General features: G+C 45.9%; 1 protein-coding gene across 6 annotated transcripts in view; it reads left to right on the forward strand.

Annotated features, from left to right (window-relative positions):
* TLL2 (tolloid like 2) overlaps positions 1–13,519 on the forward strand; it is a 96,365-nt gene that overhangs the window by 29,138 nt on the left and 53,708 nt on the right. For all 6 annotated transcript variants that reach the window (XM_054831833.1, XM_054831835.1, XM_054831834.1 and 3 more), the window contains exon 2: positions 4,846–4,956. In XM_054831833.1, coding sequence (XP_054687808.1) covers positions 4,846–4,956 — 111 coding nt within the window. The remainder of the gene's footprint in view (positions 1–4,845; positions 4,957–13,519) is intronic.

A 13,519-nucleotide genomic window follows, 5' to 3' on the forward strand; every position in this document is an offset into this window, starting at 1 on the left:
CCAGTTGCAAATACATGTGTGATTGATCTCATGGGTGGGTTCAGAGCATACCCTTTGCACTGTGAGCCACAAACAGCCAGTGTGGCTCATCACTTGGATGATACAGTTGAGTTTGCAACCTGGGTTGCCTGACAGCGACATCTGTTGATGCTCACAAAATTGGAGATGACAAGGTTAATTGTGCAAATGTTTCTTCACTGGGTATTATGCACTGGCACGAGTAGTCATGAGGCATCCCTGCTTGAGAACCATCTACACACAGAGGTTGTGAATACTAGCAAAAACTGAGTTTGAGTCATGAGTACTGATGAAACAAGTCTGATGTATCTGCTTGGGCTCACATTGCTCTTTGTTTTCCATGCTGGTTGCTGTACTGCACTGTGGGAAACCTGCTGAGCAAGAGTAAAGTCCTTCCAGCAAAATTGTTTTAAAACAGACTCTGAAGTCTGTCAGAGTGAGCTGTGCCAGCTGGCTGCAAGTTCAGACGAGACCCTCGGGCTGGTGACATATACTAACTTAGCGTGGCTCTGGCCCCACAGAAAGAGGGCTCCTTTGGCTCAAGTTAGAGGGCATGGCTCTCAATCGAGGTTCAGATCCCATTCAGCACCTAAAACCTGCCATTTCTTAATGAAAGCTTTAGTTGGTGAAAGAGTCTGAGGTGGAGTGGGGTGGAGGGAGCTTTCTTGGCAGGCAGGGGATGCCCATTTCCAAGGCCTCTTTTTCTGTGAATCTCTGTCACAGCTGGTCCTGATGGGCGCTACAGGGAAAATTGCAGTGGTCTCCCATAGCGTCTAGAGGGTGACTGCTTTGCTGATCCTTGTCATCGGTGTAAATCTATGGCCTATACTGAAGCCCTGGTGCAGGAATGGGGGCTTCCTGGCAAGGGGTCATGGCAGACAAATGGGTGAAAGTTTTGCTCCAGCTTGGTGGCTGGAGATCAGTTCAAACACAGACCTCTGGTGACATTTCTTGAGCGTGGAATTATATTCTTCTTCTGCCAGCTCAAGTGGCTCTTGTATATTTGTATAAACTTTGAGCTGACTGCGGTGAGGGTGAAGGATACCTGTCCCCAGGTATTTGTCCTGAAGTGTTAGAGATCAGCCTGCTTTTAACAAACCACAATATTGCATTTTCTTTTGAGATGTGTTTGTAGGAGCAATGTTATTCAATTTTCTGGCTGAATAGCAGAAGCTTTTCTTGGTGATTTTTTTTTTCCTGCTTTGTCTTTGGGGAAAAAAAAATTTTTAAAAGACCTGGATGAAACATATCTTTCACAAAAAAAGAATATTTTAAACTATTGTGAACACTTTTATATTGAGTTCTCATAAGAGACAGCAAAATTATTTTTCTCCCCTGAAATCAGATTATGCTACTCGGAACTAAGGAAAGGAGAAAACACAAGCAGGGAATTGCTTGGAGGTGTTGAGGGGAAAAAACAGATTGGAAGTGATTTGCAGGGAAGAGCCGTGAAGATTTTATAAAGACGACGCTTTGGGCCATCATGTTGCTTTGGAGTGGGAGCCTGCCAGAGCTCCCCCAAAAAGTTACTGTGGAAAATGAGGACTGTGAAGGCATTAGTGGGTTTGGACTCTGTGGTTGTATGTGAAGCACCTGGAGAAAATGTTCAGCCTGTCCTCTGCCTAGAAGAACGTGTTCTCCTTCTCAGTGCCATCTCCCGTACCTTCCAGGTGTCATGGCACCTCTGTGCTCCAGATGCAATGTAGACACCGTTCTCCTGGGGGAGAAATGTGGTGAAAACGAAGACAGCTTGCCAGTCTGCTTTTTTCATTTGGGTGCTGAGTTTTTTTGTTAAACAGTCATCCTTCCCCTTTGCCCCAATAGACAAATGCTGTCTGGTTGCATATGCTGGGAAGTGGTGAGGTTAAACATTCAGAGTGGTTGGTGCAGGTTGCTAGTCCAGCGTGGAAGCAAACTCTATCATATTGGCTTCATCAACCTCAATAAGAGCTGCTCTGCCTTTTACTATCCAGAGCGATTTCTTAAAGAAAAGCTGGCACGTTGTTGCACCGAGTGTTAAGAGTTTGCACCTGGCTGTACACTGCAGAGCTCTCTGCCAAGAGAAATACTGGTTTCCAAGTTCGTTAGCCTGCTGTTTGGAGAGTTTAAATTTTTTTTGTTTGTTTTTGTTTTCTTTTTGGAAATCCTCCCACATTAATTTAAAAGGGAGACCTTGGTAAAGGAAATCAGAAGGGATGCTTTGAGATGCTTCATTTGCCAGCAGTCTCTGAACTTGTGACCCTTTAAAATAAAGTACTTGGGCTTTCCTGTGGGACAGCTCCCTTGGGGTGGAAGCAAGCTTCTTTCAGGCTTGCGTGCCTTTAGGAAGGAGCCTTTGACAGCACAGGAGAAGTTGCAGTGCAACATTCTCAGCCAGGACTTCCAGCGAGGAAAGTTGTTCAGCTGGTTTGGGACTGTGATAAATCATGGTTCCCCTGGAGCACGCTGGGACTGCAGAGAGCTGGAAATAAATGCTAGGGAAATTCAGCTTTTGTAGTGGGCCATCTTTCAGGATGATGTATGGCTCTGTAACAGAAAGAGATTCCTTTGCTAGGGCTGGGAGAAACTGCTGCCTTCCATTGGGAAGGAAAATGTAACAATTCTGTTGATGTAAATCCATGCTGCAGGCTTGCCCTGAAAGCTGTGCTTTGGCATGGGCTACCTTAGCCTGAGAAACAAACTGTGTGGCACTAGTGGCAAAGAGCTACCGAGAGCCCAAGGTGGTAGCAGTTAGTTTGGGGCTGAAATGGGACATTGGGTTTGGCAGGAGGGTAGGGAATGGATATCTAGTTGGCCACTATAATAGCGACTAACCGAATGCGACTGGGGAGGGAGTCTGATGGCATGGGATGCTGTCTGCATCTCTTCCCCTTGACTGCAACATTGTCCTGAGCAAATAATTTCTCTGGATGGATAAAATGTCTTTTCTTCAAATTGCAGTTACAGGAGCATAGGTCTCTGCTTTCTTCTACTGACCATTCCCAGTCAGCTTGGGATGCTTGGCCATGCTGGTAGTCTTGTTAGCTGGTGGGATCTGACAGTATTTTAGGTTCTTCTCTGTTCATCGTGAGGACTTGGATTGCCAAAAGTTGGGGAGAGCCTGAGTTCTGTTTGTGTAGCAAACAGAGGCTCTGTCCTAGTTACAACTGATGTCAGTCTGTGTATAGGTTTGTCTGCGCTAACTATGGTCTCTTCTGGAGCTATTGCCATATTTCTGTACTCTGGGGTTTGGTAGCACTGTTAAGGAGACCCAATCAAACAGCCAGAGCCAGCCTCCTTTGAGGCTGCCTTCTGTTCCTCTGCTGTGGCCAGGTAACCAGGGGGAGACAGCTTTGTTCCAGGGAAAGGAGGAAGCATCTGAGTCCCCCTGTGCTCATGCCAAGGCTTTGCTGGTCGTAGCAGCTCTTGGCTGGGGAAGTTTGTGGTAGCTGGGATGTGCCTAGTAGCAGGCAAAGACCTCTTGCAATTCCTGTGTCCCGGAACAGTGACATTGGCAAATGCTATTGTACTGACTGAGGTGCTGCATCAGAACCAGTGCCGTGTTGTATCAGAAATAAAAAAAAAAAAAATCTCTGAGTTAACCTTTCATAACTCAATTGCCACAGATCTGATTGCAAGTTTCTGATGTTCAGGCAAAGGTCCATATTTCATTTGGTCTTGGCAGTAAAAGTGAGATGATCAGTAAAACTCATTGGTTTCTCAAGCCTAACATACTTTGATCAGTGATGTTGCTAGTGCAGCAACGGGATGTTTCCCCTCCCAGTAAAGTAAATGTTGTTGACTTAACAAGAGAAGAAAAAAATTATTCCATCAGATCTGATTGCTGTTGCAATGACTCAGCATTGCTCCTTGTCTGACTTACTGAGTTCTCTTGAACTGTACCACCAATTAATTTGCTCTGTTGTTTAGTTTTGGGGTTGGTTTTTATTTTTCATCAACCTATGCAGGCTTCTCATATGAGTTTTAGCAACTCTGTTCATAACCTGTTTGTTATCTCTGAAAGATCTATTCTGCTTGGTCAACTGCTTCATCGCCTGTGTTTATTTTGTTCAAATTCCCCAAATGTTAACTATATACTACAGCATCAACTTGGTCAGGATACTCCCGGGATATAATTTTTTCCACTAAAATGATTTCCAGTCTGTTTCTCTGAGCTGTGAGTGTCGAAGTATCAGTTTGTTTACCTTATTTTCATGGCTTCTGGCTGAAAATTAAAAACTCTGCAAACTTAAATCTGTGTAACTGATCCACAAGGGGACAAATAACTGGTGTTTCTCCACCGAAGTGGAAATGATAGGCTGGCTCTCAGCTTGGATTTAGAGCAGTGCAGTGTGTCTGAGTGCTAACCATGTGTATGAGATCCTGCAGGCTGACAGCTGTAGCCTTTCGATGTATGCTCCTGAGCTTGAGTCCTTCACCACCATCCTCCTTTCTTATGCAAATTGTTGGCCTAGGGATGGTGCGGATGCAACATCTCAGGATTCAAGCTGCAGCTTAGCTAACTCCTCACACTAACAAGGGAAATGCCAGTGATTGTTCTCCTTGTAGGCTTTAATGAAGAGTGAATGCCACCACCTTAGTGCCTGGTTGAGAGCCAGACCTGCAAAAACGAGCAACACGAGGAATCCCAGCTCAGTGGCTTAATTTAAATGTTGTCGCTTGGCCTCCACCGATGTCTGCTCCGTCTGTACTTTTAAAACTACTGCTATGTATTACCTTTTGCTGGTCCGTGGAGTAATCACCTTTTAGGTGTGATGTGGGCCACATAGGAACTGTACTTTCCTTCCAAAATAAAAACTAAACTAATTGCAGTTTGTTTCTCTCCAGCTGCCTTTTGGGGAGATATCGCTTTAGACGAAGATGATCTGAAGCTGTTTCAAATAGACAGAACTGTTGACTTGACAAAGCACTCAGACGGAAACGCAAGACACACTTCAGGTAAGGGCAGCCCTGGGGTGGTGATGCCTTCTTTCCTCTGCTTTTGTCTTTAGGGAGGAAGGAGTTCCCTCTCACTCCTAACGCTTGTTCCTTGGTAATGTGATTGAGGGTGGGATTCAACTCTGAACTTTGTTAAACAAAAAAACAAATCTCAATTTGATATAGCAATTCCTATCTTGTCTGAGGGAGATTTTCAAATTTGCAGCGCTGGTCTGTTTCTACAAGGAGCTACCTTTCTGCAAATTTGGAAGGAAATGTGTTTGAAAAAAGGACACTCAGTTTGACATTAGTTTTGACTCTTATTGTCCTCCCCCGCTTTTTGTGCAATGTATGATCTTAAGGGAATAATGCATTTTTTCATCTGTCTACCTAGGTAAAACCCACTGCAGTCTTGCATACAGAATACCCTTGAAGTGATGTTATAATTGGAATAGGTTAACAATTGTGTTGATTTTCTATAAAACCAATAGATGGGGTAACATATGCTTATGTTGTCCCCCTACACAGCTCTTAGGCATGCTTAGTCTTGTGCCAGGCGAGAGGTGTTTCTTGACTCAGGAGCTCTGACTGGTCTCCAGCTCTGACAGTCTCTGAAGCACTCTGCAGCTGGTTTGGAGGGCTCCCTGCAGAATTGTTGCCTCTACTCCACTTTATGCTACAAGGGATAAATTGTTGGAGGTCTGAGTTCTAGAAATACCAAAGGGACTGGAGACAGAGTAGGTCAGGACAAACTTCTTTTCTCTCTCTGCTGTTACGCTCTTAGGTTAGTAAGTAGGGTGACAGGTTGGGTAGTGCCAGAAATCACTGAAATCACATGTTCACCTGACCCCATGCATCTCAGCTCCTATTTTATCATTTGTAAGGACTGGTGGCTGGTTCTGTATCCTTGTGACCACCTAGCTTTGGTTTTAGAGCATCCAAGCACTGTGTAGGTCCTGTTCTGGGGATCACTGCTCCAGCTTCCTGTTGGGCTGAGCATGAAAGATGACACATCCAGCACAGAGGCGTGCTTTTGATGTCGATGTGACTGATTAAACTCATGCAGATGCTGACATTCTGGGCAGAGGAGGGCTGTCCCCTTCTTCAGATTACGGATTGCTCCCTGGAAATGCAATTATCCTGTGCTGTCGTGTCAGCCCATTTGTATCGTGTTTTGGGCTGTGGTGCATTCTCAGGTATAGGTGATTAGGAGTAGGTTGCCTTCGGAAGAGAAGATAAGTTAGAAAATAAGGACTAAGTGACATCTCTTTCCCATCCCTTTGTCAGTTCCTGAAGTTAGATGAGGAGACTACTGGGGAAGCAAAGCCAAACAGTGTTTGACTGTGTTAGTTTGCTCTCGTGGCTTTGTTAGCTGTCATATCTAGCATGTCTCTTTTCACTTGGCACTGGTGCCAGACCCACACCATCTGGCAAATTAACTGAATTTTATAACCCACATCTGCATCATGTAATGCAGGTACTGGTCTCTTACAACCATGGCTCATGTTGTGCAGTTGGACTCGTCTCTTCCTGGCACCTTTTATTGACTGAGGCAAAGCTGGTGCATCATACAATGCTTTGCATTAGGTAAATGGTGATGTCATATCACTCGGCCCTGTCCTCATCTCCAGCAGGCTTTGTTGGCCCCCTGGCTTTCAGTCCCTGGAGGTGCAAGCTGAAAAATGGGCAGCCCTGTTCTGTGGAGCATGCACAGAAGGACCTCTCTGTTCACCTGCCCTGCGAGGGGGGGTCTCTGCAGGGGCAGGAGGGGGTGATTCTTCTCTTGTGGGACTTGCTTGACACTCATGTGAATTTTAAGAGGGTGGTCTACTTCAGTATGATGGGGATTGGGACCCATTCTTTCCTGGGAGAAAGTCCTGCTCTCCACTTTTTTTATTTCCAGTGGGAAGAATGCAACCTCTGTACAGAAGCAGCCTAAGACCTTTTTTGAATGGGACCCCTTGAATTATAACATTTCAGAGTTTCCTAAAGCTGTTAATCGGATTAGTTGCATAGTGGAGGAAGTACTTAATACTATATACAGACACACAGGCTCTTCGTATCTGGGAGCTGCAGTTCTGAACACACTATTAGGCCAGGCATTCTTCTTCCCCTCTGTTGTTTCCTTGTCCCCAGAAAATGCTGTTTGGCTGAGAGGAGGGATGAAAATTGTGCCATTTGACACTGAGCTGTTTATAGACGTACACCCCATTAGCTTGTGTGGAGCAACTGCAGCTGTCAGGCTCTGGAGGAAGAATGAGGTTCCTGTGTTCTTATGGGTGGCAGTGGACGTGGTTCTTCACTGGATCCAACTGGAGATGATCTGTTATAGTAAAAGTTCTGCCTTGGTTCACGAGGGCCAACACTGTCAGATGTTTCGAGGTTTCCTATTCCAACTCCTCTTCAGCTTCTTCCAGTCTCGGTCTAGAAAGATAGCTATGCCCTTCTCTAGGCCCTTGAGAGAGTGGCAGGGAATCTGATCTGAGGAGTGCGTGGATTCTGCCACAGATCTCTGCGCTGAGCTTAATTTCATGTCATGGATGTGCTTCAGGCTTGGTTTCTGCATTAATTTCCTGCTTGCAGAAATGCTATAATCGCTATTCAGGCCCCCAAAATTTGTGAATGTGCTTGAGAGTGGGATGCCTTTTATTTTGCTGAATCAGCAGTGCCCTTGGTTTGGATTTTGGGAGAATGGATGCCTTAAAGTTCAGTGTTTGCAGGCATTTTCTCAGCAAATTTGGAGCTAGTGTTTTGTTCCCATTGTCTGGGACATAAAGCAATGGACTGAATAGCATTATCCTCTGCTGAAGTCACAGAGTTGGGGTCATGGTTCCTTCCCTCTGAGGGATATTGGGTCAGAGCTCTCTGGTGATCCCCTTGAAGACTGTTCATGTGAGGTTTACAGTTAGGGGTAGCTATCTCCTTGGCACCCAACTTGGTACCTTGCTTCAGAGCTCCAGCAGCTGTGTCCCTCTCTGGCTTTGTCTGGATGTCTCTATCCAGTGTGTCCGGATTATTTTGTGTGATTGGTCACATAGGGGATTGGCATTACACAGGGAATTGCATCACTTGTGTTATGTACTTAAAGTCTTTTGGAGTGCAGAATATGACCTGATAGTCCTTATTCAAATGAGCAGTCTCCTTTGTTCCAAAGGAGCTTCCTTTCCAAGGATTTGTCAGGAAGAGGACAGGCTGAGCAGCTGAAAACTGATCTGCAAAAGGGCTTTGCAATAGCATCTTGCATGCAAACATCATTCTCCGATATGTTTATAGCACTGGGGTTTTCTTCAGGCCATGTTGAGGGAAAGACAGGCATGATGCCAGTCCACAGCTAAGTCTAGTCCATTTAATCCAACTAGTTTTTAGATGTCTGCGTGTTGACTTGGTTAAAACTCTGAGTTAGTAGAGAGTATTCGCAAACAGTGCAGATGAACTCGGAGTGAATGCCAGGAGATGTGCTCTTGTAAGAGGGCTCAGGACTACCAACTAGTTCATCTCTCGTCTGAACCCTTTCAGGATTTCCCTCAAGATTAATTCTGAAGTGTTTTCCTCCAACCTCATTTTAAATCATTCCAGTAATATGACTTCTGTGCTCCTTTCCACAAGTCTCTCAACCTCAGCTTTGTTCTACCTGAAGCTTAGTTTTACTCTCATCAATGATCTGGTAAAAGAACTATTTAAAGTTGCACAATTTGACCTCTCTGAGTTGAAGTAATTTTTTCTAATTTTCTAGACCAGGAAAAAAAAGTTTGTTTACACCCCCCCCCCATTAGCTGCTGCTCTTTGAAACCTAGGTCCTAAGCTCAGAGGATTGCTTCTGTTCTTTTTGTTTACTGCTTTTTATATTACTAGAGATTCTGCAGGCTAAACTATGCCCTCTGCATCATCTGTTCATCCTGCTATTACCATCTGTAATGCCACCTAAAAATCTGCCAAACAGGAAATTTCCTTCTCCCCCTTAAAAATGTTTTGCAGCTAGAAGGGGGGAAAACAGTAAGGGGCGTTCTTAAAATGAAAGTGTTACTTTGCATTTAAAATGTTTAAGTTGCCTGCCTCCCTGTCTCTGTTTCTGTGGGATCGAGTTTAGATGTCATGTTTATCAGTTGTTCTCATGCAGTGGTGTTGAAGTGGACACCCTCAGGATTTGGCCCCGCAGAGACACAGTAATGGTTCAAAACATAATGAAATGCATCAGGTACCTGGAGATCTGCCAGTGAGCGCTATCCTCAGCAAGCCCGTGCTTCACCAACTCCTAATTACTTGGATGAAAGATTTTTTTTTTCAGAGCTTACAGTTTTGAAAAGTTTCTCATAGATTTTTTTTTTTAAACTTTAGTGAAAATAGTTGCTTTTACAATATAATTTTAGTTTAGAAGAAACTTGAGTCAAAGCTTTGAGGATTCCTGTGCTGCTGAGAACCCCTGGATGGCTTTGAAATGTGGGGAAACAAGAAAACCCACAGGCAGGCTGTGTATCTGCACAGTGTCACTTCTCTTTTGGACCTTGCACCGCTGGTGCAAGGTGATTGTCTTTGCTTTATTGCTTTATCTGCTGAAGCATTCACCACAGAGGAAGAAGGCATTTTCTTTTCTTGCCATGCCTATAGGAAGGATGTGCCTATTTAATCCTAACAGCTTTAATTTAAGTCTTTGCAGGCAGCTTAGGGATTAAGAAGACTTTTCTGATATATTACCTCTTTTCCTGATTTTTTTTTTTTTTTTTTTTGTATCACGGAGGCAGTTTCTAGTCCTGAAAGGCACCTCTGCAAGTGAGAAAGGCAAGTTTGTCTCTTCTAGGTTTGGCACCAGCAGATCAGAAGACACGGGATTCTGGCTGCCCTCGCTGATGTCATGCTGCGCTGGGCTGGCTGCTGAGGCACTGACTCTGCATCCCGCTGCTGCCAAGAATGCTTTTCAAGAACAGTCAAAACAGGTTTTCTTTTGCTTCTGATCCTGAGAGGTTTTTAGGCTCATGGCTTGAAGGCCTTGAGGAGGCTTTAACACTACCACAAATGAGTGGCAGGAAGGATTTACAGAGCATCTTTGCTGGCTAGAGTGAGTAATACTTCAGATAACAGTGCAGCTGGGACAGGGATATGTTTGATCCCAGGATTTCTACTGAAATCAGAGGGGAGACAGAAGCTGCCGTGAACGGCTTGAGGCTCTGACGGAAACTTTATGTAAGTTATTCTCTGGCAAACAAGGCAGACAGGATTTCTGCATTAAGCCTTCTCTGAATAAGAGCAGGGAGTTGGTTTGTTGGCACATGCTAGCTCCGCTGTTCTTTAGCATGCTGTGAAAATGCAGGCAGCTACTCCGCTGCTCCACCAGATCTGCACAAGACCCACATCTGCAGCAAGCTGCTGTGCTTTTTCTTGCTTTGGGATGCTCTTGGTCACCTTGTTTCCCGGGACTCTTCCTGTTTCAGGACTGGCTCATAGCTTTTTTTGTAGCACAGCCACCCAGGAATCACAGATGTAAATGCATTGTGTGTAAACTGCTTTGGGGCATGGAGGCAAACCTTGAAGAGATCTGGAAGGGAGCAGAAGAATGTGCAGCCCTGTGTGAGTGCACACCTGAAAGTCCGAATGGTGCAGGGGGTTGACTGCAACGCTTTCAAGTTACATAGCAGCTTTTCATTCACCTCTGGTGGGCTGTCAGCACCTGAAACATGGTTCAGTGCTCTCTGGTTACATTCCTGAGGCAAGGTGTTGACTCCCACCTGAGCTGGGATTGCTTGCAGGACAGGTTGCTTGAGTGCAGCTCTCCTGCTAAGAGTTGTGCTGTTTAGCCTCAGGGAGGAAAGTAAGACTTCTCCACTGGAATGGTTAAGGTGCTGGAAGCAGTCACAAGCAGGGCTTCTGCTGCTTCGCTTTGGGAGAGGGCGCTCAGTCTAGGGGCTGTGGCCAGCAGTAGTGCTGCACATTACTTCAAAGTCCTCTTTGATGCTACTGGTGTGTTTCTAGTGAAATTTCAGTTAATGCAAAATGCACTTCCAGAAGAATGCAAAATCCAGGGATTTTAGACTGTGACTGACTGAGATTCCAGGGAAGATCCGATTTGTGGATTTGAAGGAGAGACAGTTAAATTCAACTGACTTGGCACATGCATACCAAGTTCAGAGCTGGTTTTCCCTTGTAACTCATGTTTGGCGCCCTGTTGTAGCGGTGCTTGGTTCAGGGTAGCAGGGGTGGACTTCAGCATTGCTGGATTCGGGGCTGCCTGTGGCCCGACCTTTAATTCATTTAGGCTTATTGCATATCTATGGGTTGTACTAACTTAATCTCAGCTGTGTTGGTCATAACTGGCCAGAAGCAATGCAAATAACTATCTACGTGCTGTAACATAACCCACATCTGTGAACTCGCTACAGGGGTCTACTCTTCCACTGGGAAATCTTAGCGAAGGTTGCTTCCTCTTATGTGGGTAGAGGAACATCTTTGTTCCAAGAGACCTGTCTGAGGGCTCTGTCCATCTGTTTGCATACCTCCTTTCAGTCTTCCACAACATGTGACATGCACTCTAGGGATGTCCCTTTGCAGTCCATGCAGCCTCTTAACAGGAAGAGGAGCCTCACTCAACCCGCTCTGCGGAAAGGTAGGTGCCAAATGCCTGACGCCTGGCCTGACACTGAGGTTTGTTTAGCTGTGCCAAATTATTTTCCTATCACTAGCCCCAGTGTTTACCTTTTTGAGTCTATTCAGTCAGGGGTTTTACCAGAGCATACAACCATGAAATGAATTTCCCGTAGTTCTGTCGTTTGCTAAGGCAAGGCAGGAGCTCCCCTTTGGAAGAACTGGGTGAATGCTCCTGTTCACACTGCTTTTCTGAGTTACCCCCTTTCCCAATTCCACGTTTTTGTGCAATAAGCCAGTGATCTTCTCTTTGGAGAAAAACAGATACTGTGTTTTTTCCTTCTAGCCCAGAGTCTTGCAATCCTATTGCAACCTTCTCAGGACTGCCTGATTTTCTCCAGCATAAAGATAATTGCCTAGAAAGCCCATGACCCTTGGCTACTGCTAATTCCCCCTGTAGTTAAGGCTGTCCTGCTAGCAGATCCTAATCTGCAGGGTTGATATGCTTTTGTTTTTTGATTCCTGTGTACCAACTTGAAGTCCTTTTTGGAAAATGTTGAGAGGGATTTTCCTCTCTAATTGCTGATCTTAGGCATGCTCTTTTGCTAGTCACAAGAACAGTCTGCCAGTCTGATGCCTGATCGGAGGAGAGGAGAGGAGAGAAGGTGATCGGGTCAAGGTGCCAAAGCATGGGAGGTGTGTATGTGCAAAGAGATCCCTTGCAAGGTCGGAGAAGCAGCCCTGAGTCAGGACAGCGTGGCTGTCAGGAGCGGGGAAGTTGACTTGTCAGGCGTGTCTGCCTGTTCTCATCCTGTCACTGTTACTGGCTTGATCTGTCAGTCAGGCAGTGCCTGTGGGGTGATTGCACAGGTTTCAGTCTAGAGCCCTGGGGATATGCTGCATGGCGTGTTTGCTGGCCCATCCGGTGAGCTGCAGCTCAGTTCACAGGCACGGATTCTGCTCTGGAGGGCTTTGCACCTTACGCTTCCAAAAGCACAGCACAGGCCAGCTTTGAGCTTTTGGCTGGGCTGTTTTGTCCTTTTAGCACTGCTTGCTTCCAGTAAGGAGGAATTCCCCTAGCTGTTCAGTGTCGGGGGCACAAGAGAGATGCAGAGAAGCAGCTCATTTCTTTGCTCCTGCCCTTGTGTTAGGGATTCTTCTGATTTCCTCGCTCCACAAGCTCCTGTGTGTTGCACGTTTGGCTGTCCTGCTTCTGAGATTCCCATTCAATGCTGGGTTGCCCGTAGCCCCTTACCAGAGGGCTGTATTCTCCTCCCTCAGGAGGAAGTTTCACCTTGGACCCTGCCCAGAGAGGGTTTGGTACGTTTGCCCATTTCTTCCTTCCTATATTCACCGAAGGGAGTTCATTGTTTTCCTTACTTGCCTCCTCAAACCCCTCTCCCTTAGGTGATGCCCATGGAGAGTGCTCTCACATGCTGACAAATACTGTCTTACTGTTATCCCTGCTTCCCAATGTGGTTTTTGTTCCTACTTTTGCTGTGTTTTCTACAGTCTCTGTGACCTTGAAGTGTGATGCGGGAGAGTGAGTGGTCCTTGAGTGCTAGATAACGTTTGAGTTAACATCAGATGTTAATGGAGGGCTGTCCACTGCCTCCCCAGCAGCGAGGTGCTGCTTGTGGTGTGCCTGAGTAGCAACAAGAGGTGCTAGAGTCTTTACTCCACCTGTCCCACCAAAAGGTAGGCAGGCTCCAGTTTTCTTTGGACTAGGGTCTTTCCAGTACGACGTGTTTCAAAACCAGTTGGGACCAGTGAGGCTTGCAGTGTTCCTTCACACGGTGGGCTGTGGTGTTCCGAACTTGGCTTGTGACAAGCAGAGAAATGCTTCACTCACCGCAAGAGTCTATCTCCTCTTTCCCCTTTGCTTGTGATAAAGGTCCTGCAGGGCAGGGTAAAGACTCCCAAGCAACAGGTGAAGATACCATCTGGCCCTTGCCAGAGCGCAGCCTGAATGACACAGCCCTGCTACTTGCTCTGCGTTCCCCATGGACTA

This window comes from Grus americana, chromosome 7 (assembly GCF_028858705.1).
Source record: "Grus americana isolate bGruAme1 chromosome 7, bGruAme1.mat, whole genome shotgun sequence".
In the NCBI taxonomy this organism is placed as follows: Eukaryota; Metazoa; Chordata; class Aves; order Gruiformes; family Gruidae; genus Grus; species Grus americana.